The sequence below is a fragment of the Pleurodeles waltl genome, chromosome 8 (genome assembly GCF_031143425.1).
Source record: "Pleurodeles waltl isolate 20211129_DDA chromosome 8, aPleWal1.hap1.20221129, whole genome shotgun sequence".
In the NCBI taxonomy this organism is placed as follows: Eukaryota; Metazoa; Chordata; class Amphibia; order Caudata; family Salamandridae; genus Pleurodeles; species Pleurodeles waltl.
This window is the reverse complement of record NC_090447.1, coordinates 423,247,043-423,267,243: the sequence shown is the minus strand read 5'-3', so window position 1 is coordinate 423,267,243 and position 20,201 is coordinate 423,247,043. Positions and strand designations below refer to the sequence as shown.

General features: G+C 43.5%; 1 protein-coding gene across 1 annotated transcript in view; it reads right to left on the bottom strand.

The window, feature by feature from the left end:
• The window catches only part of RP2 (RP2 activator of ARL3 GTPase), a 144,358-nt gene extending 124,358 nt beyond the window's left edge, over positions 1 to 20,000 (bottom strand). The window contains exons 1-2 of the mRNA XM_069204296.1: positions 19,754 to 20,000; positions 2,555 to 3,220 (exon numbers count right to left, since the gene is read on the bottom strand). Of these exons, the coding sequence (XP_069060397.1) occupies positions 2,555 to 3,220; positions 19,754 to 19,861 (774 nt within the window). The 5' untranslated portion in view covers positions 19,862 to 20,000. The remainder of the gene's footprint in view (positions 1 to 2,554; positions 3,221 to 19,753) is intronic.
• Between the last annotated feature and the right edge of the window lie 201 nt (positions 20,001 to 20,201).

Sequence of the window (20,201 nt, the reverse complement as noted above, 5' to 3'; positions counted from 1 at the left end):
CGTCGGCACGTCGTCGAGGACCTCTTATTGCCTGTATGACGTCAGATGGCGTCGCGTGGGCTAGAGTGACGTCTTCGTCGACGTGCAGAGACTAGGAAGAAGATTTCCGTCGAATGCTCGCGCCATGGGAGTATTCATTAGGTGAGGAATCCACAGGTAGTTGTATCCATCAGAAATGGGCGTGGTTAAAAGCCCACAGAGAGAGATTATACCAGGGACAGAGCGCTTTGCACTCGACCCTAAAATCGTAATGAAAGGATTCGATTGGTATGTTTGACATTGGACCTTTCAGATATTCAGTTCTTTGTTGGTTTCTCGTTATCTACTCCCAACACGGGATACCAGGACCTCTTTATCTGCTTGTGAACACAAGCACTTTTCATGTTCTATAACCAACTTTGTTGCAGGATTTTTATCTGAGCTACATGGGTTTCACAGTAACTTCTTTCTTCAGTCCTCATCACTGCTTGTATTTGAAGATTCTTAAGTGTTTCCATTTTTCTTTTACATTTAATTAGCATGCACAGCGTACGTCCTCATGCCCTGTAAACGCATGTTAAACTGTCACAGGCTAGGACACCACCGCCTTTGCTTGCTTAGTGCTTTGGCATTGCTGAAAACAGGGAGATTACTGTTTCAGTGATGATCTCAAAGTAATATATAAACCAGCATGCTGCCACTATAAAGCTTGGGACTTTCTTGTTGCCTCCAATGTGCACTCACTTGCTCGTGGGTGAGAAGACACTCTTTTTTGCATTTAGGATTGTTTAAGATGAAAGGGCAACAACGATCTGTCAGCTGCCTTACTCTAGTTGATTATTCATTGTTTCAGCCTTCAAAAAAGAGTTGTAACGTGCTTTGAACGTACTTAAAAAACGTACAGGTCAGCACACCGCCTGAATTAACACTATTTGTCTCTCAACCTGGCCATCACTCAACTGACTACCCAAATCTGTGAGCTAAGAGGAGGATACAACATACACTTAGATTAGGAGCTACTATGTGGTCAGCAGGCTCAGTAAAGTTAAAGGGCATGCTAAGTCTCACTGGGATACAACAAAAAGACTAGGATTCCAAAAATAAGAGAGGCCCTGCTGAAGGCACAATTTCGCAAATTTTAAATCAGTTTCTCTACTTTATGACGGAATATCCTATTAAAAAGTATTCTTAGTTGGGGTTTACCATCTTCCATATATTCAGACCTTTTCTTAACTGCAGGAGGAAATGTCTATCATATAATAAGCTACAGCCATGGAACTAGTTGCCTCCACAGTATTTAAGGTAGGATTTCTGGTAGAATATTTGGAAGGAAATAAAAATCGGCCCAGCAAGAAACCCACCCTGATATTTCCATTGAAATACAGAACAAGACACTTATGCAAGTTTATCAACATAACAAAAATAAATGCCAGAACAAGCTCAAGTAGAGAAAATCTAATGTTTAAAGCAACCAATAGGCTTTGTCAGTTTGACGTAGGCTTCAGGGAGGCTGTTGAGCCCCTTTCCCAGTACCTATACAAAGAAGACAGCCACCCCGAAACACACACACACATATATATGTATATATGATCAAGGAAACTGTTTCCGAAATGCGTTGGATTTCCACGTCAATAAAATTCCAGTTTCAGCTATCCTGTGTGACGGAGACTCATTTTTACGTCCGGGGCGAGTCAACTCGGCTCGCCCGGGTGTTTGGATGTTCGTTATTTGATTTATTGGGGGGTCGCGACCCCGTCTCCCGCGATCCATTTAATTTACTATATATATATTTTAACTCTGTGAGGTTGTTTCACAGACATTTTTCCATACTGGCGTTCAACCTCAAACCTCAATGCACAAAAGAAGTAAACGTGGGGGGAGGGGGGAATTAGGATTGATGGAACTGTACTCTTGCAAATGGAAAAGCTGGCCGACATGCAATCATAGGAGAATCCACCAACTTGTGTCTCTGTGGGTATTTACATATCCCATGCATGTAGTTTCTCACCCTGGAAACACTTACACATTTGCCTTTGTCAAGGGCTGGAGCAAGTGTGCTTCCAAAGTACGTAAGGGGAGCAAATACCCCCATACTTCAGGTGGGCATAAGTGGAATGGCTTCCTCAGCAGGGAAAAACATAAATCTATACTTGCACAATGGTCTAACATTTAACCGCACAGAATTTTCCAGCTGGTACAACTTCTGGTTGTGTAAATTTTAAGGACAGCAATACTTACAAAATCTATGAAAGTCATATTTTGTAGATTATTCTTAGAAACCTCTGTGAATTCCACTATAGGGCATGTGCTCAAAATGTAGGCGTATATCCGACTTTTAAAGTCCTAGCTTTGCAGCTCTGCATTTTCACCCCATGGCTCAAAAGAAGGAATGAAGCAAACAGCAGTGCAGGTAAAACATACTCCTTGCTAAAAGACTAGAAATTCTCTTTAAACATAACAGGCAACTTCTACAACTAGGATTGAAGTGTTGCTAGTAGGTGATGATGCTCTATACCAACCCAGAGTATATTGTAAAACTACAAAAAAAAACACTAATAATCAAATAACGGATTACCTCATCAATCAGCTTCCGGGCATTTGCCGTGGTGTAATCTCCAGCAAAAAACACAACCAGACATGATTCATCACTTTTCTTTGGCCGCTGCCCCCTGGTCACGGGGATGATGCTCTTATTAGGATCTGTAGCAACCCGGACAGCTTTGAGCTCTTCAGAGTCTGGCAAAGGAACAGCATCTAAAACAGAAACATCCTCTGGGAGGAGGTTCCAGTTGTTTTCTCCAGACACCGGCGTGAAGTCATGAATGTTGCTCCAGTTGTTGTTAAAGATACTTAAGCCTGCATCCTTGAACTGGAATGCAAGCTCTGGATAGTAGTACTGAAAACAGGCAAACTTCACACCAGTAGAGGACTCAATAATGGGCTGAGTGGCACAGCAGAGGAAGGCCTCCAGCTTCCGGCAGTCCCGAGTGCGAAACTGCTGACACGCAACAACGCATTTGCAGTCCTTACAATCGCGGAAGAACACGCTGCCCTTTATAGGTCCAAGAAAGATGCGACAGTTTGTGCAGTCATCAATCGTGATTGTTGCTGAATGATCAAAAATGTAGATATTGCAGTTCTCACAGTCTTGAATTGCAAACTGTTGCCCTGCAACCTTTCCTGGCAGACGACCCACAGTTTGATCCTTCAATCCAGTGAACATGTAGTCTTTTGGATCAACCTAGGAGAAAAACAACAAAAATGAATCATTTACATTTAAACAAAATCGTGCCAAAATCCCAAAGAAGCTTTATGGCTCTAGTACCTAGGACATATCACATGCATGAAATCGGCAGAGAATTATCAACTTTTTAAAAAGACAAGAAAATGAATGTTTTTCAGAAATAAGAAGAAAAAAGAGAACATATTACTTAATGAACTGCTTTCAAATGAAAAATGTCACCATGAGCTTGAGCTTATGGATAGTTCCATCTTAAAAGCCCGAATATTTCTGAATGATATCAATATGATATGATATCAAACGTTATGTGAGTCAGCCAACTACTCCTAAACCTGTATGCCAAACAAATATTAAAGCAGTCTTTCAGTTTAGATTGCCCACTCTAACTAACACTCCTGCTTTCTCAAAAATCATTGAAAAACGCTTCACTAATGCTATCCATTTAGTCTACTCATACTCAAGTCTCTGCTTAATTTGGCCAACTTTGATAGTGATGTCCTCTGAAATCAATGTAATCTCAGGATATCAATATGACTGTGCTCTCTTGACTCTTCTGCTATTTTCACATCACTTAAAGGTTGTATAACGGAATGCTCCTCTACCATTTCATACCTATGGCATCCCACAGTTTACTGTCCAACCCTCCCAACATGAATGCTGTTTACAATATCTCGTTCACTACAATCTTCCAGCTCTTACTCTTGACTCTGTTCTCCCCTACCACTTGAAATAGTGGATCCTACTTTGATGTGAAACATGGCTCTCAACCTTAATCGTCGTAACTTCCACTGTTAAGATCTGAAGTATCTTACCAACTACAAGACCCTGGCCCATATAAAGTTGTTTATAGGGTGAGGGGCTAACCTGTTTTGTTAAATTTAATTGCCTTTTGTCCCAGACATATGTAGAATACACAGACTGCCTAGAATTGATTCTATCCCAAGCCTATTTCTTCCACCGGCCTACAATTATAGTTTCTCGCTCTCTTGCATGTTCTTATTTATGATTGCTTTCTCCTTTTGTCATTCCTATCTTTCTTAACTACCTCCTTTCTCCCTTTTGCTCCATGTCGGAGGTTGATGATGTAAAATAAATCCCTGTTAAAAAAAAAATGAGTGCTGGTGCCAACCACCTACACAAATTATGAGTTGCTCACTCAGGTACTAAAAGGATTAACAAAGAAGCGAAATTAAGTGGTCATAAAGTATCCTAAAGTTTAATGGCACCTATTTTCAAATTAACAAAGAAAATATAAACCTAGTTGACAGCACTAGAATTATTAGGGTTTTACATGCTCGCATCACAACCAGCATTGCTTTTAATTTTTTTTTTAAACATTCTTTTTATTGACTTTAATGCAAGAGTATACAAAAAAGTAACAATGACCAACAATAATACCAGCACTGATTTCTGACCAGGGAACAGCAGATACTGCGCAATGCAACACCATTTTCAAATGGCTATAACATGAGCAGAATGCCACTGATTTAGGGAGATGTATAACAGTATAGCCGTATAGCCGTACAGGTGTATAGCTTTGCCATCTGAAGCTGCCAATAACGGTCCTAAATTAGCACATAGGTAACCAGCTCAACTGACTATGACCGGTCTCACCAACTTTAGTCAAGGAGAGTAATTCGGCTCTCACAGACCAGATTGGCAGGTTGCAGGCAGGTGGAATGGTTTCTAATGATCCAGATTCCACAACAATGATTAAAGTTCACATTTTTACAACTGCTCCTCCATATTGCCCTCACTTCCTTAACCCTTACTTCTTCAGCCCTCCGTGCCTAATTTCACCTTTAGCACTGCCAGCCTACATGCAACCAACGCACTAATTTTATTTTCCATTCCCAGGTTTATTTACCGTCATCACTGCCACAAGAGACTAATTACTGGGTATCTAATGCACTAGAGACTAGAAGCCACCACCACAATAACACGCACCAGGCACAACAGGACACCTTGCCTAAGGCAAACAGGAAGGGAAGGGAAACACTGCCTTTCAACAAAAATCTTTCTTCAGCTCCACCCTTATGAAACGCAAACTGTTTTGGCAGAACAATAAATAGCTGGCCAAATACGAATGCAGTCTACCGGGATCTTTTATAATACGGTATTGTTTTACAGGTAATACATTCAAAGAACAAAATAGCTTTCTCCTTTCATACCTCACAATACCAGTCACCGATGGCAAAACATGTCACGTAGCAATATGAATTATAGCCATTGCGTCCATGGAGTTAATCAGACCAGTCAGCCCCATATCCCATTGATTTGCTAAGTGAATTTCAAATAAGAGCTCAACATTGTTGACCAGATGCAGGGAGTAACTTGACAAACAAGCAGTTGAAAAACACAAACCAGTTCTAGTGATAAGCTCGTTTATTTAGGGCTTCGGTTTCTCACTGATGTTCATACTAGCAAACAGTTATGATGCCTCGCGTGTTTTTTCCTAGGCAGACTTTCATTTATTTTTAACTTATAAATGGAACACCATCCACAGACTTTTTTTTAATACATACAATCGGAGGCTTCACAATAGCTTACAATAAAGCTTTATAGCGTCATGTAGATGCCACACCCTTTAGGAGGATAATAATTTAAAAAAACCAAATTGATGTAGCACTTCATAACACAGTTTACCGTTTCTAGGCGCTAAAGAAACAGGTTTGCTACTTCCCAACGTAATGGTAAACAAATTTATAAACATGATAGGAAAGATGGAAGGTTAAGTTTGCCTTAATAGGATTATCATTTATGCTTGTAAATTGCAGGCCGCGAAAAGTCAGCAACAAGGGTTTAGCTCTCGTGAAGCCATCTTGCCAGTTAAAACTAGGAGCTCCAGCATTGTGTGCTTCTGGCAATATTACCTCAATTAAGGTGGTATTTAACATATTACATATGTTTTTTCATATTAAAAAAAATGATAACATTTTGTAACACACTTTGTAAGAAATAGTAATACAATTGCACTTCTTAACCATCATACTAGCACAGTATCCATGATCACCCCGTACCCAGAAGGCAACTGCATTTTGTTTCAGCAAGTAATGCAATAATGTTTATATGAGATGGAGCCTTTAAGCAGGGGTGCCAGAGTAGCCCATCCATGTCTCCTACATTTTATTGTTGTTTTCGGACAACCACGAACATACAAACACTTTGACAAGACACGCTGATGCAGAACAGCATACTATGTCCGTGTCACAGTAGATGACTCACTAGAATCGCATCTGATATGACCTTATGGGCTTCTGCACAGTTTCAGATACATGTGAATACATTACAGGAAGTTATGAACCACCACGGCAGCCTTTTTTCAAAAATGACTTAATGACTCTGTGAAGGTTGAGCGAATAAACCAAGCCAATTAAGGTCATCTGAGTAAAGAAGCAATGGTATTTAAACAGAAGGGGGACCATATTGTCTGACACGGGACATAACTACACATGTACCTAAATACTAAGAGACTGAGAGAGCATAGTAGTCAAATTGCAGAATGCTGTATTATATCCAAAAATGTGTTCCATCAAATCCTAGTAAACTGCAGTGCAAGTTTATAGAAGGGGCAGGTTAAAAAGACCCACATAACAAAAGGAAACAAAAAAGATAAACCAGATAAACACAACAACTATCTTGTAACCTTACTGAAACCGCACACCTCCGTTCTAATTGCCTGCCCGCCTCACCTCACTGGCCACTGTCTTTGACATATATTCTAATTATAAACCCTTGGTTTCCAGAACCAAGTTTCGTTCCAGCTGGATTTTGTCTTTCTTTACCTGTCTGCTTATTGTAGTGTACTGTATTGTGCTGCACCATTTAAATAGTGCTTACCAGCGCTTAATTTGAGTAGGTGGGACTTACCAGCACTCATTTTTTGGGAACAGCACTTATTTTCCCTCATTAGATATTGACTGCAAGCACGAGAGGTAGAAATACACAAGCAGGAATGAAGGAGGAAGAGAAATACCGAAAAACAGGCACAAAGTGAGAAACCAAGGACCATCAGAGTGAGATGAAGGGGAAGCAGTGTATGGTAGTGGATTAAAGAGGCATGCGGGGAATTCACCACCAGGCAGCATTGGAATTAGGCGCCCCAGCACTACCTGAGCACAGCTGTGGCACTGGAACACATTCTTTTACAAATTAGACACTGGAGCGTACTAATCCTGTGTGGGAAGCGAAAGTGCTTGTCTACATGGATAGCACACTATGGGCCTGATTTACATATTGGCGGATGGGTTTCTCCGTCATAACGTTGAATGATATCCCGTCCACGGAAATCTAAAGTACCATTATTTCCTATGGGATTTAGATTTCGGGACAAGATATCCATCACCATTGTGACGGAGTAACCCATCCGCCAATATCTAAGTCAAGCCCTATATTGTGTATGATGTGTGGCTGGACATATGCCTTTGCTTTGGTCCTGTGTGGGAAGTGTTTCCATGTTGTGCATAATGACCACCGATGTGCGGTTATAGTGTTACGGGACACAGCGCTTGGCAGTGTGTGATGAAAAAGTGTGAAGACAGATGCAAAGCTTATGGATTTCATTAGGCTGACCGCTTAGAGCAGCTCTGTAGGTCCTTTTATGGTATTTCTTAGGTTCATATGCCACTTAGCTGGTTACTGCAATGGGTTGCTCATTTCTGAGATAATCTGTTTTAAGTTTATGATCCTGAGCAGGCATTTGTTAAAAGGACAAATGGGAGAAAGATCAACTGGGACGGACTCCAGTAATATCATCCCATATCTGACTGTCACTGTGAGATGTCAAGAAGCTATCGTAATATGTAACTAGTCGGGACCTTCAGTCATGGATTAAATTAAAGTCCTCCACTGACCAGAAACATGTGGCAGATCTCATCAGTTATTTCTCACTTGGGTTGTTTATTGCTGTGGAATAGTACAGTACTGGTTGATGGACATGACCCTTAATAGTTCTGTCTTATGTTAGTGTAAGAGTGTCAAGCTGTAAAAGGAATTTATTTTCAGCCTGTATGAAATACAATCTACTGCCTGGCCGCTGAGTGGTAGGTTATATATCGTATTGTAATTGCATTTATATAGCACTTACTACCCCTGATGAGGTAATGTAGCACCTTACACTGGAAATCACGCTGCTCCAGAACGAAAGGTGTTTTTTAACCGTTATTAAATAGTGGGATTAGTCTTGTGTTCTTAAAGAAACCATTCCTTGCATGTACTCCAGTTTCTATGTGGGAGATCAAATTAATATGCATTGTGTGATCTTTAGGGAAGGGGCAGACAAATTTATGCAAAAGGTGGCAGTATTAATGGATGAGCTACAAGCGGTTTATTCTCCATTTAAAATTGATATAAGGAAAAGGCAAAAACGGAAGTTGTATTTTAAATGTTAGTGCTAGAGATGTGCCTACCTTTTCCCTCTCGTGAGCAGGGTTATTTCTCACTTCAGTGTCCAGTCTCCACTTTAAAGCCATGGGAATGCAGGAAATACACTTCCACTGGCTTGGGAGGCTGTCCCCAACTTCCCATAGTCTGGGAAGGAGGATGGTTACATCAAGAACTGCCATTAACATAGCTACCACGTTTATAAAGTGTCTGTCACGAGCTAGCACACCGCAGAATGTATCAATACAGTAAATAAACGGGGACAAGCATTGCTAAAACATTTTTTGTGTGCAGTGGTGTTATAATGAAGAGAATTGGGTGCTGTAAGGCAGGGGTTATTGCTGAAGGACCCAGTGTTATTTGTCTCTTTGAAAAATTTTGGCCAGCATGATATCCAACTTTACCTTTGCTGTCCAGTACCTCCTAGCTTTGCATGTACGAGGACTTCTTTACTATTTTCTTTCATGCTTCTGTGGGAGACCAACCTCAGCATAACTTCAGACAACAACACAATTAAATTAACAACCCACAAAGTTACTGGTGCATTTTCCCTCTTGCTCCCTCATGGACAATACTTCACTTCTACCTAAGAACTCAGGACTAAGCCTTAAAACAAAATATGACTGCTCAACCCCCGGTAAACATATATTTCAGGATAATCACAAAAGGCAAAATCGTACCATCACCCACTGATGGTCTTAATGAAATCCTAATCTAATGCTTTAAAATATAACCTAAAGAGACCATAATGAAAATCGTCTTACTGAGCCAGGATTTTTTTAAAATTTGCGTGGGATACAGACTATGGTCAGTTCTTAGCTTTGCCTAAGTCAATGAGAACGAGTAGATGTGCAGACGCAGAAGAGCGAGGCAGTAAACATCTCCTCTGGAATGGATCCCGGAGTGATCTCCGTGAACATTTCCTTTTGTCAATATTTGGATTAAAATAGTTTAGGACAAATAATTGACACCAGAACCCACATAGAAGAGTCCACAAAGTGAGCCTTTCCGGGTAGGATCTGCCTTCTTGACTGCAGTGTGGAGGATGCATATAGTGTTTTTGTACCAAGAGTACTTTTAACACTTAACGTCAGTAGAGACAAGAGCCCTCCTCCGTATTTACATTTTTCTCTTCTCCTGTATATAGCTGGAGTGGGAAATGGTAATGTTCTTTTTGATTACGTGGATACTACGCTTTATTGAGTTCAGTGCACTTTTACTGTTTGTTCATATTGCTTCAATTATCTTATAGGAGTAAGCACTGAAAAGTTCACGCTGCCCTCCTTTTGCAACCAGCATAATTTGGTATTTTGCGGTTTACAAAGAAAACCAATGAATTAATGTTTAAACGAAAAAGTGATCACAGAGTGTGTAGTGTAGCCCTCAATCCTGTATAATAACTCATAGCTCATGTGAGAGCTCCCGTTGGGAGCCATGGACTCTTCCTGCCTGTAATAAAAAACTGAGTTCCCAGTCAGAATGTACGCGCTATCTTTTTGGTTAACAATTTCGTACACTCCAAAGAAACAAACGTAACATACTAAGAAGCCAATAAAATAGAGAAGAGCCCCAAACTGATAAAGGTAAATTCCGATAAACAACTGGTCAGCACCTCTTTTCAAACAGTATACACACTTGGCTGTTTTTCACCAATGCCCTCACTTGGACTAATGTGATCACGATAATCAAAGCCACATGGGTTGTGTAAAGGCTATAGTAATGTAATCTTTAGATGACAATCAGTACTCTGAGCCTTTATGTTTTTGAGTCTATGAAAAAAAACATTGTTAATGCATGGCTCACATCTGCTTGTAAATACTTTTAAAGCTCTAAAGACGTTTAAGAGACCTCTGAATAATCCTAAATCTTTTTTTTTTGTACACTATGTCAAGCCATCTAAGCCATGTACACTAGGATCATTTTTGCAGTATAAATAACAGGAAATCAATTTCACAATAATCTCTAACCCCGTAACATTGAGGTAGGACTTTGCTTGCCTCAGTCTATCATAAACACCATTGGTTATTTCTCTTACACACTGAAAAGGTATTCTGCACAGGCATTAAAGAAGAACCAACCATGCAAACAGTGTAGGAATATCCGCTTTGTGGACTTGCCTTTTAAAATCTGCTTGCTTTCATTTGTGAAAGGCATGCACACGTCATGCCTTTTCCGGTGTTCAGCCCACCTACACAGCACCGGTAAACTACTAAAAACATTCAAGGCTCGATGTTTTCAGCATGGTTTCCGGAATACTTTATCTGTTTATTTTCCGCACAGCGTGATCGCGCTGCATTTTACATAGCGCGTTTGCACTGCGTTTTTTTTTTCTTTTAATTTGGGTGGCAAGAAAAGTCCGGTTAGGAGTTTACAACGCTAATAGCTCTAACTCGAACAAATGCGAGACACGTTGCATTGAAAATGCTCGTTTGAAGAATGTGTATTAAAAAGTGGAGGACCTCTAAAACCCGATAATAACATGTAAGAATCCAGATATTGAAATAGACATCAAGAAACTAGTGGCAACCAAAATGTACTGAGGCAAATTTGAAGGCTCCAAGTGAAATGTTTGAAACGTTTCCACAGGTGCATCTCGTAGCTAAATTACGGGTCCCAAAACGGGTATGGCATCCTAATACTCTCACACTGCCAGTATTAGGTTATACTTGTCAGAAAGTTAGATGTGACCAACTAGCAGAGGTGAAGTGGTCCTGGGAGGGTACCCAATAGACTAATAGGATGTGTGATAGTGGTCTGGATCAAATGTAAATGCTCATCTGTTTCTTACTCATTTGTCCTGTTTATCATTTATACACAAAGATATCATCTACTAATCCACATTGGCGATAGTACACCATGTTCTAGTCAGTGGAGCTGATATCCTTAAAATCAACTTAACAACGAGCATAAGTTCTATAAAATACCCAATACATTCCTTTTACCTCCGCAGTTAAGATATTGCAAATGACAGTGCACAGCTTAATCGCATGCCTCCCATGTGGCAGAGGATATGTTGCAGGCTAAACACAAGCACATAGCCAGTTGTGACTTTGTCCATTTATAGAGGTTACGTTTTTATTTGTCTTTGTAATACATCACATAATGCAATTACCCTCTATTATCTAAAAGAGTAGCACAAGCACAACTAGTTGCATGGAGGAAATTCTAGGGACTTACCAACTTAGCATTGACAGTTTATACTTCCTCTTTCCATTCGTCGTCAGCATTTAAATAAATACTCGAAAACAGAGGCACATGGTTTGAGTTATACGAAATTAAGGCCCTGATTCTAACCCCGGCGGTCTTCGACCGCCGGGGCGAGGGTCGGCGGGAGCACCGCCGACAGGCCGGCGGTGCCCCGCAGGGCATTCTGACCGCGGCGCTTTGGCCGCGGTCAGAAAGGGTAAACCGGCAGTCTCCCGCCGGTTTACCGCTGCCCTCAGAATCCCCCATGGCGGCGCAGCTTGCTGCGCCGCCATGGGGGATTCTGACCCCCCCTACCGCCATCCTGTTCATGGCGGGAAAGCCGCCATGAACAGGATGGCGGTAGGGGGGGTCGCGGGGCCCCCGTAAGAGGGCCCGCAAGGTATTTCAGTGTCTGCCTTGCAGACACTGAAATACGCGACGGGTGCTACTGCACCCGTCGCACCTTCCCACTCCGCCGGCTCGATTACGAGCCGGCATCCTCGTGGGAAGGGAGTTTTTCCCTGGGCTGGCGGGCGGTCTTTTGGAGACCGCCCGCCAGCCCAGGGAAAAACTCATAATACCCTCCGCGGTCTTCTGACCGCGGAGCGGTATTATGGGGGCGGAATTCTGGCGGGCGGCCTCCGCCGCCCGCCAGGATTAGAATCACCCCCTAAGTCTTATATTAGTTTCACGTTTTTAGTTCAGTTAAAGTACTTTCTTTAGAAACTGCCAGAAAACGTCAAGCCACCAAAGTTCTGGTGCATATATAAAACTTGATTTGTAAATCTACCTCACTTGTTTGTTATAACTAAGTTTATTTTTACTCTCACGTGAAAGTTACAGTACAAGACCCCACATCTTCTGTCAAGGTTCACAAAACAATACATGTCTTCCTAAATTAAGGTACAAACCGTTTGGAGGAAGAACTCAGCATTCACCATGTTGCACCATCTGGAAAACCTCCTTTACCTGCAATACGACCTTGTAAAGATCCCTAAGTTCAGTTCCCCCTAGGGGTCTGCTGCCTATCATACGATCTTAGTGACTCCATCCGAGATACCGGGGTGGCCTTCACAGGGATGGCCAGTAAATAATTGCATTCTACCCTCACAATTAGAAAAGTCGGCAGTGAGGTAACAACACAGCAGAAATTGAAAACAAATAAAAATCACATCATTAACCATTGGCACCACTTGGTCTACTCCATTTTTTTTTCTTAGCCATCATGTAAAAAACAGAAATAAATGAAACTCCAATAATTATCAACTGCCATATAAAAGAAACAAATCTAAAATATATCAGAGCCCCAACAAAAGAAGACAGCACATCCCTCGAACTTGTCCTACCTATATCATATTCAGCAGAATTTATTAACACATATCTCAGTGGTCACTCTAGAACTAGGGCAGTTCTGAGCTAATCTGTGTGAGCAAGATTTTCAGCAACATATCTCTTTTCTGCATACTTTAGGAAATAAGCTATGTGCAGGATTTATGGACAGACTAAGGCCCTCATTTCGACCTCAGCGGTCTTTTTTAAAGACCGCTGAGGTACCGCCGCGCTGAAGACCGCCAGTGCAGGCAGTTTTCCGCGCAGCGTATAATGACTGCTGGCAGCCCTCCATCCTTTTCGGAGAGCCGCCAGCAGCCATACTGGTGGTCGGCGGGGAAGTGGAGGCTGCTCCACCTCCACCGCCCCGTCATCAGAACACCGCCCACCGAATCACGTTCCATGATTCGGCGTGGCAGTGTTATGGTGACGGGGTTCTGGCGGAGGAGCAGCCCCCATGGATCCCGTCCCCTCCCAGAGGATCAACGGACAAGGTAAGTTGATCGTCCATTAGGGGAGGGGGGTGGGGGGTGTTGGGGGTTGTGTGCGTGCATTGGGGTGTGGGTGTGAGTATGCAGAGGAGGTGTGTGAGTGTGTGTATGCATGTGGGGGGGTGTTGTGTGTATGGGAAATGTGTGCGGGTCGGTATGTGTGCATGTCTGTTTGTATGTATGCGGGTATGTGTTGTTGTTGTAGTGTATGTGTGTGTGTAGGGGAGTGTGTATGTGCATGGTGGGGGTGGGTATGTGCATGTTGGGGGTGGGAGTGGGGAGGGGGGTCCTGCCACCTTGGGGGGGCGGCAGGGGGGTTGGGGGAGAACTCGGGGTGGGGGAGACCCCCATCAGTGCAAGGGAAGGAATTCCCTGGCACTGATAGTGCCTACCGCCATGGATTTCGTGGCGGTTCCAAACCACCGGAAATCCATGGCAGTATGCAGGGTCCTGATACCGCTGGCGGTCTGGTGACGGCTGCCGGGCTGGAGACCGAAGTCTCCAGCCCAGCGGTCGGAGTGGAGAAGTGGCGGATGACCATGGCAGTAACCCCCATGGTCATAATTCCATTTTTTTTCTGCCGGCCTGTTGGCGGTATTACCGCCACTTCTCCCCCACCCGCCAGGGTCGTAATGAGGCCCTAAATACTTCAGCTCTACAATATTAATCATTAAAACGTGAAAAACAAGATTTATTTAAATATTTTTTTAAACCAAATCCACATACACTGTCACATGCTGGCATGAGTCATTCTTCATTGATGGAAACTAAGAAGTTGAAACTTTGGTGTTACTTAAAACTATCAGGGCTGCTGTCCTCAAATTTATTGCTGCTGAAGAAATTACTTGACGTGTTGTGCTGGATGAGACTGCATGATTAATGAGTCAAAACCAGCACTGTGTTGAGCAACTTTCACTTCCTTACTCCGTTTATTACAGTAAAAAGATTCAGAGAGCTTTCTTTCACCTCGCACTGACGACGTTTCTATTTGTGGACCTGCTGGCTGGAGTTTTTTTTTCCGAGTATCTACCCAACTAACTAACCAAACAACAAAATGTAACACAACCAGCTCCTTCTGAGGTTACCATGGTTAAGTCCAATAATTTGTAATATGCACATATATTTCAGAACTATAAATCCAGAGGGCAATTCACATTTAGAAGATTTACATCTGGAATAATCTGCACAAATGTACAGTTATAATCTCTGGGGATTTCGGCACTTCACTGACTTCTGTGGCTTCTGCTAATTTTTCTAACTTTGTTTCGTCTGGGTATTTTAACAACAAAGCTGAAGATTATTTTCCAACAATAATTTATAAATAGATGACACTATGCAGATCCCGATAATGTTATCTGAGCTACTCCCTTTGTAGCCGTTGAAAGCTGTTCCATTTCCCAATATCCTCTGGTGGCATTCAATTAACCAATTCTTAACCCATACAATGCCTACTAAGTGATAGCAGAACATGGCTTCTAGATACATGTATTTTGCTATTCCCTGCTTACTAAAAGATCTGGAGACCCTACCAAACTCTCAGCATCACAGTGGCAGTACCCTACCTTTTAATAGTGCTTTTGAATGGAACCTTGAAAGAAGGGATTTCTGTTTTTTCTAAATACATTACATTTTAATGAAAGAAATACACATATTTCCTTTCTTTCCAAAAGATGTAGAGACCAGTTCTGGGAGGGGGTCTTCGATAAGACTCGTGAAAGCTAACACTCTAGGATAAGATGCTTCTTTCGGGAACCATTGGTGTTTCACTCTCATCCTCTGCAGCTCTGGTGGTTATTTTGCAAACTTAAGGTTGAGGGAGACGCCCTTGGCAGGACCCCAGTCATACAAAAAATAAAATAAAAAAGATTATCAGGAATAACCCAGACTTACCTAGCACCTCTCCCACCTGTCACTATCACTCAACAAGTCTAAAACCTTTCGACTAACCATAAGTCCTCATAGTAGCTTTCTTAAAGGTAAACAGAAAGTAGACAACCCCACCACTCCACACCCTCAGGCCACCTGCCTCCTCGTTGCTCCGACAGTTTTACTTTGTACAGTAATTATATTTCATGGAAGCAGAACATGAAATATTTTAAGTGTGGGCAACAGCAGAGAGTATTTTTAAATTTTTTCACGAAGAAACAATAACCACAGACTTTAAATAAATAGAAATATCATCTTCATTAGCTATTTTTTTCTTATTTTCTAGGGGTTTTGCTGACCGATTACTAAAGTGACATGCTTCCAAGAAGCAGGCGTACCTCCACAATGTGATCTCTCTATCCCATGATCCGGGTCTAAGCAAACACCGTTAAGCATTTAGTATAAACAATTCCACGGTATAAAACGGTTGAAGTGCCCAAATATCTTTAGAGTTTTTCTCTGATTTGTTCTCCGGTCTGAGCGTTCCTCACCTATTTAACCACTGGCTTACCTTTATGTAATACACTCATACTATGCTGAAATCTCTTCTATGTGCTGCTACGAAAAATGTAAAAGGGCAGGTTAAGGTTTTTTAAGGTAGGGGTTGGAAGACGGACGTGTATGGCTAGATACAAGAGGAGAAGGGTGAAAAGGAGAGCGAGATAACAGCAGGACTTTGGATGACAGTATGATTGAAATACTGTGCATCATATCATTAAGAATAGTGATTATTTTATTTGTTACCAGAGTACTCAGCAGCATGGTTATGGCCCCATTACCTTCTGTCATGAAAGCATGATACTTCTGATAGATACCCAAGTTTCCATCTCCTTCCATCCCAAATGCAACAGAGAGCAACTAACTATATTCCCCACTGCATGTAGTCTGTAGAGAGTACCAGCATACATGCTTCTCAATCACTCAGACTGTGTTCATTTACTGGAGCACAAACTCACTATTGCATTCCCCAAAGCTTTTTCAAATTAAAGAGGGGGAACCTCGAAAGATGGAAAAGTTGCAACACTGAACTAAACCTGAACATTGTACAAGTGGCGTTTCAGGGAAGCAAAAGTAGTTTAGTGGCATAGTCCTGCCCCGTTATTTGAATCATCTCGAGTCAACCCACACCCTGGAATAGATCGTCAAAGTACTTAAAGATGCTCATCCAGCTACAGTAACTGCAAAAGGACTACCCCAAATTCCTCAAGTACAGCCGAGCAATCCGTTGTAATCCACATGGATCATGAGGAACTTCTCATCACACTTTGTGCAAGCTGCAAAGGTTGCCTAACACATGCTTTATGTGCCCTAGAATGAACTTAAAATCCTCCAAGGCATGTATCCTGGTGGCCCTGACCTTAAACTCTCATCCTTTTTTCAGGCTATGGAAGTAAGGGCTGGGTATTTGGTTCTGCCATGCTGGTGTCCATGACTGCATCCGCCAAAGTATGAAGCAGATCATGTCTTTGCCATAAGGGTCAATACTGCTCCTGGTTATTCCGACAAAGAACCCATCTGCATGCATATGCACCTCTGTAAAGCCACAGCGATGGCAAACAGGTGAAAACTGTCTTAGCTATTTTTGATGTTTACCTCTTCAGCACAAAATCTTTTTTAGTACCAATGACAAAACTTCACAGCTTACTGTAGAAATGGGAGGTCAGGTTCTTCACTCAACAACCTTCTGAGAGATGTCCAACACCCTCGCACTGGAACAGGACTATGGTTGGGACCCGTCACTCCATCCATGCTGCTCACCACAGCCTTTCATTGTCACAGGCAAGGCTGATAGAACGTTACAGGAGAGGTCTGGTACCAACATAAGGCAATGGTTTCCTTTGAGGCATCTCTAGCACAAGGGAGCTCATTGGCCCCTGCCACTTGGAGGACTTTGGCAATTGACAAGTCCAGTTACGTTGGGATAAGCAGACTTATCTTGAACGGACAGCATCTTCAGAACAATGAGATCTCTTTTGGATGATAGTTTCTTATTTCAGCATTAAGATCAGGTGGGTGAAAAGTGCTTGATAGAAGCCTTAACCAAGCATGGATAGTTGTTGACTCATCCTTGCCAAATGCCAAGCCGAATTATTTCAAAATCAGTATTAACAAGGGGCCAAAATATGCCACAAGGGCTGATGTTGGGAGCCATAATTATCTATCCTCTTAGTAGTGGGGAGAGAGCTGAAGATAGTGTATGTTTATTCCCCCACGAAGTGAAGAAAAAGAAAATGCTCACTGTTGGGTCACTCTCTTTCACCGCAATGAAAAAGTTAAACAGTGTTTCCAACTACACCCTCTATTGCAACCCCAGCGAAGAAGGAGCACCCTGAAAGCCAAATTATGGGATCGAGGCATACTCTGCAGAGGCAGTAAGGCAAGCATGGATGGAAGCAGATGTGCACATGCTCTCATCTCATCAGACAAACAGAGATGCGTATTTGATTGTGAAAGCCCAAACATGTAGGTCTTATGCCTGTATTGCAGTTACTAGATTGACTTGGGGACATTGAAAAGGGGGGGGGGGGGGTTGAGGAATATTGCTGGAGAAACAGGAGTGGGGTTGGAAAAGCAGGGCGGGGGGTTGCGGTAGAAGTAAGGCAAATGGGCTGGTGAGAAAGCAGGGCAAATGTGTTGCTGAGGAAGCGGGAAGCAGGGCAGGAGGGTTGCTGGGGAAGCAGGGCAGGAGGGTTGCTGGGGAAGCAGGGCAGGTGGGCTGCTGGTGAAGCAGGGCAGGTGGGCTGCTGGTGAAGCAGGGCAGGTGGGCTGCTGGTGAAGCAGGGCAGGTGGGCTGCTGGAGAAGCAGGGCAGGTGGGCTGCTGGAGAAGCAGGGCAGGTGGGTTGCTGGAGAAGCAGAACAGGTGGGTTGCTGGAGAAGCAGGGCAAATGGGTTAGTGAGAAAGCAAGGCAAGAGGGTTGCTGAGGAAGCGGGTGGGATGGTTCCTGAGGAAGCAGGGCGGAGGGGGTGCCGAGGAAGTAGGCCGGGGGGGGCAGAGAAAGCATGACAGGGGGTTGCTGAGAAAGCAGGGCAGCAGAGGGGTTGCTGAGGAAAAGGGGCAGGAGGGTTGCTGGGGAAGCAGGGCAGGAGGGTTGCTGGGGAAGCAGGGCAGGAGGGTTGCTGGGGAAGCAGGGCAGGAGGGTTGCTGGGGAAGCAGGGCAGGAAGGTTGCTGGAGAAGCAGGACAGGTGGGTTGCTGAAGAAGCAGGGCAAATGGGTTAGTGAGAAAGCAAGGCAAGAGGGTTGCTGAGGAAGCGGGTGGGATGGTTGCTGAGGAAGCGGGTGGGATGGTTGCTGAGGAAGCGGCTGGGCAGTACTAGCGACGGGGCGACGATGCTGTGGAAGAGTGAAAAGTGCTGCCTGACAAGGGGAAAGGGTGTTGCGGTAGGAGGGGGGGGGGGGGGTAGAGTGCGCTCTAATAAAGGGGGAAGGATAGTGCTGCAGGACTTGGGGAGAAGAGGGTGCTGCGGAAAAAAAGGAGAAGAAGAAAGTGCTGCATTAATACCAAGGATGTATAGAGTTCTGCGAGAAAGGAAAACTACTGTTGTAAAGTCAAAGATGGTGCTGGGAGGGAGACTGGAAAGAATGGTACTGGAGAGGGGTAGGTGAAAGCAAAGGAGTGGTAAACGGGGGCTGAGAATGCGGTTTTGGAGGGAGACGGGCGTGCTGGGTGTGAAAGTGATATGCTGGATGGGTGGTTTGGTGTGCAGATAGCGAAAGGATAGACACCAAATTGAGACTGCTGCAGCAGCATGGAACATGCTCTTGTAAAAATAATGAGAGCAGAGTGGAGACAAATGAGGTGCTGGGTGAGAGCGGATGAGCTTTACAATAAAGGCCAGCTGCATTCTGAAGTCACTCATATATTTAATAACGAAGCATTTAAATGCGCCCTCATTCGCCAACAGCTATCAACGGACCACCAGAACCAACTCCTACCCATGCCAGTGTCTATTCCAACACTCCTAACGCCTCTGCATTCATTATGCACTGCACTGCAACCCAGTTTGGGATGTCACAAATGCAAGAGGGCGAAGAAGGAGAGTGTGCTGGAAACAGGAAATGCTGCAGAGATGGGATGCGGTGCTGCAGAGATGACAAGCTGTTTGTGCAAGAGGTGTTTCTTATTGCTGGGGCGGTGCTAGTGTAAAGACTATGCTGCCTGGAGTTTGTGATTATAGTGATGAGAAGGGGCTTGGTCAGAGGTTCGGTTAGTAAGTACCTTTTCACGTTTGTCCCAGCTGTACTGTTTGGGCTCCTCGGTCTGGGTTTGCTCGCTGTCGCCATCCTTTCCTTTCCTCTTGGATTTCTTGGAGAAGAGGCATCCCATGGCCGCACCGCCAGAGGGGCTGCTGGAGCTAGGGTAGCACGCACCGGGCTGACAGCTAAGCTCCTCTCTGTAACTACACCCCCACGGGCGTCAGTGCTTCCTCATTCCACTGCCAACGGCCTCTCCCAGTCTCCATGACAACCAGTCCCGCCCACCTCACTGCTTTCAGTTGGTAAACTAAAGCTTCGTAAGCATGGAAGACGGACAAGACCTATGATTACTACCACTGCGCCCAAAGCTCAAGATCGGCCATATTGGAAAATTAAACTGTCCGTATTGTGAGCTCTAGCCTCAAACACGGAAGGCACATCATTTTAAAATACACACTTTTACATGTTGA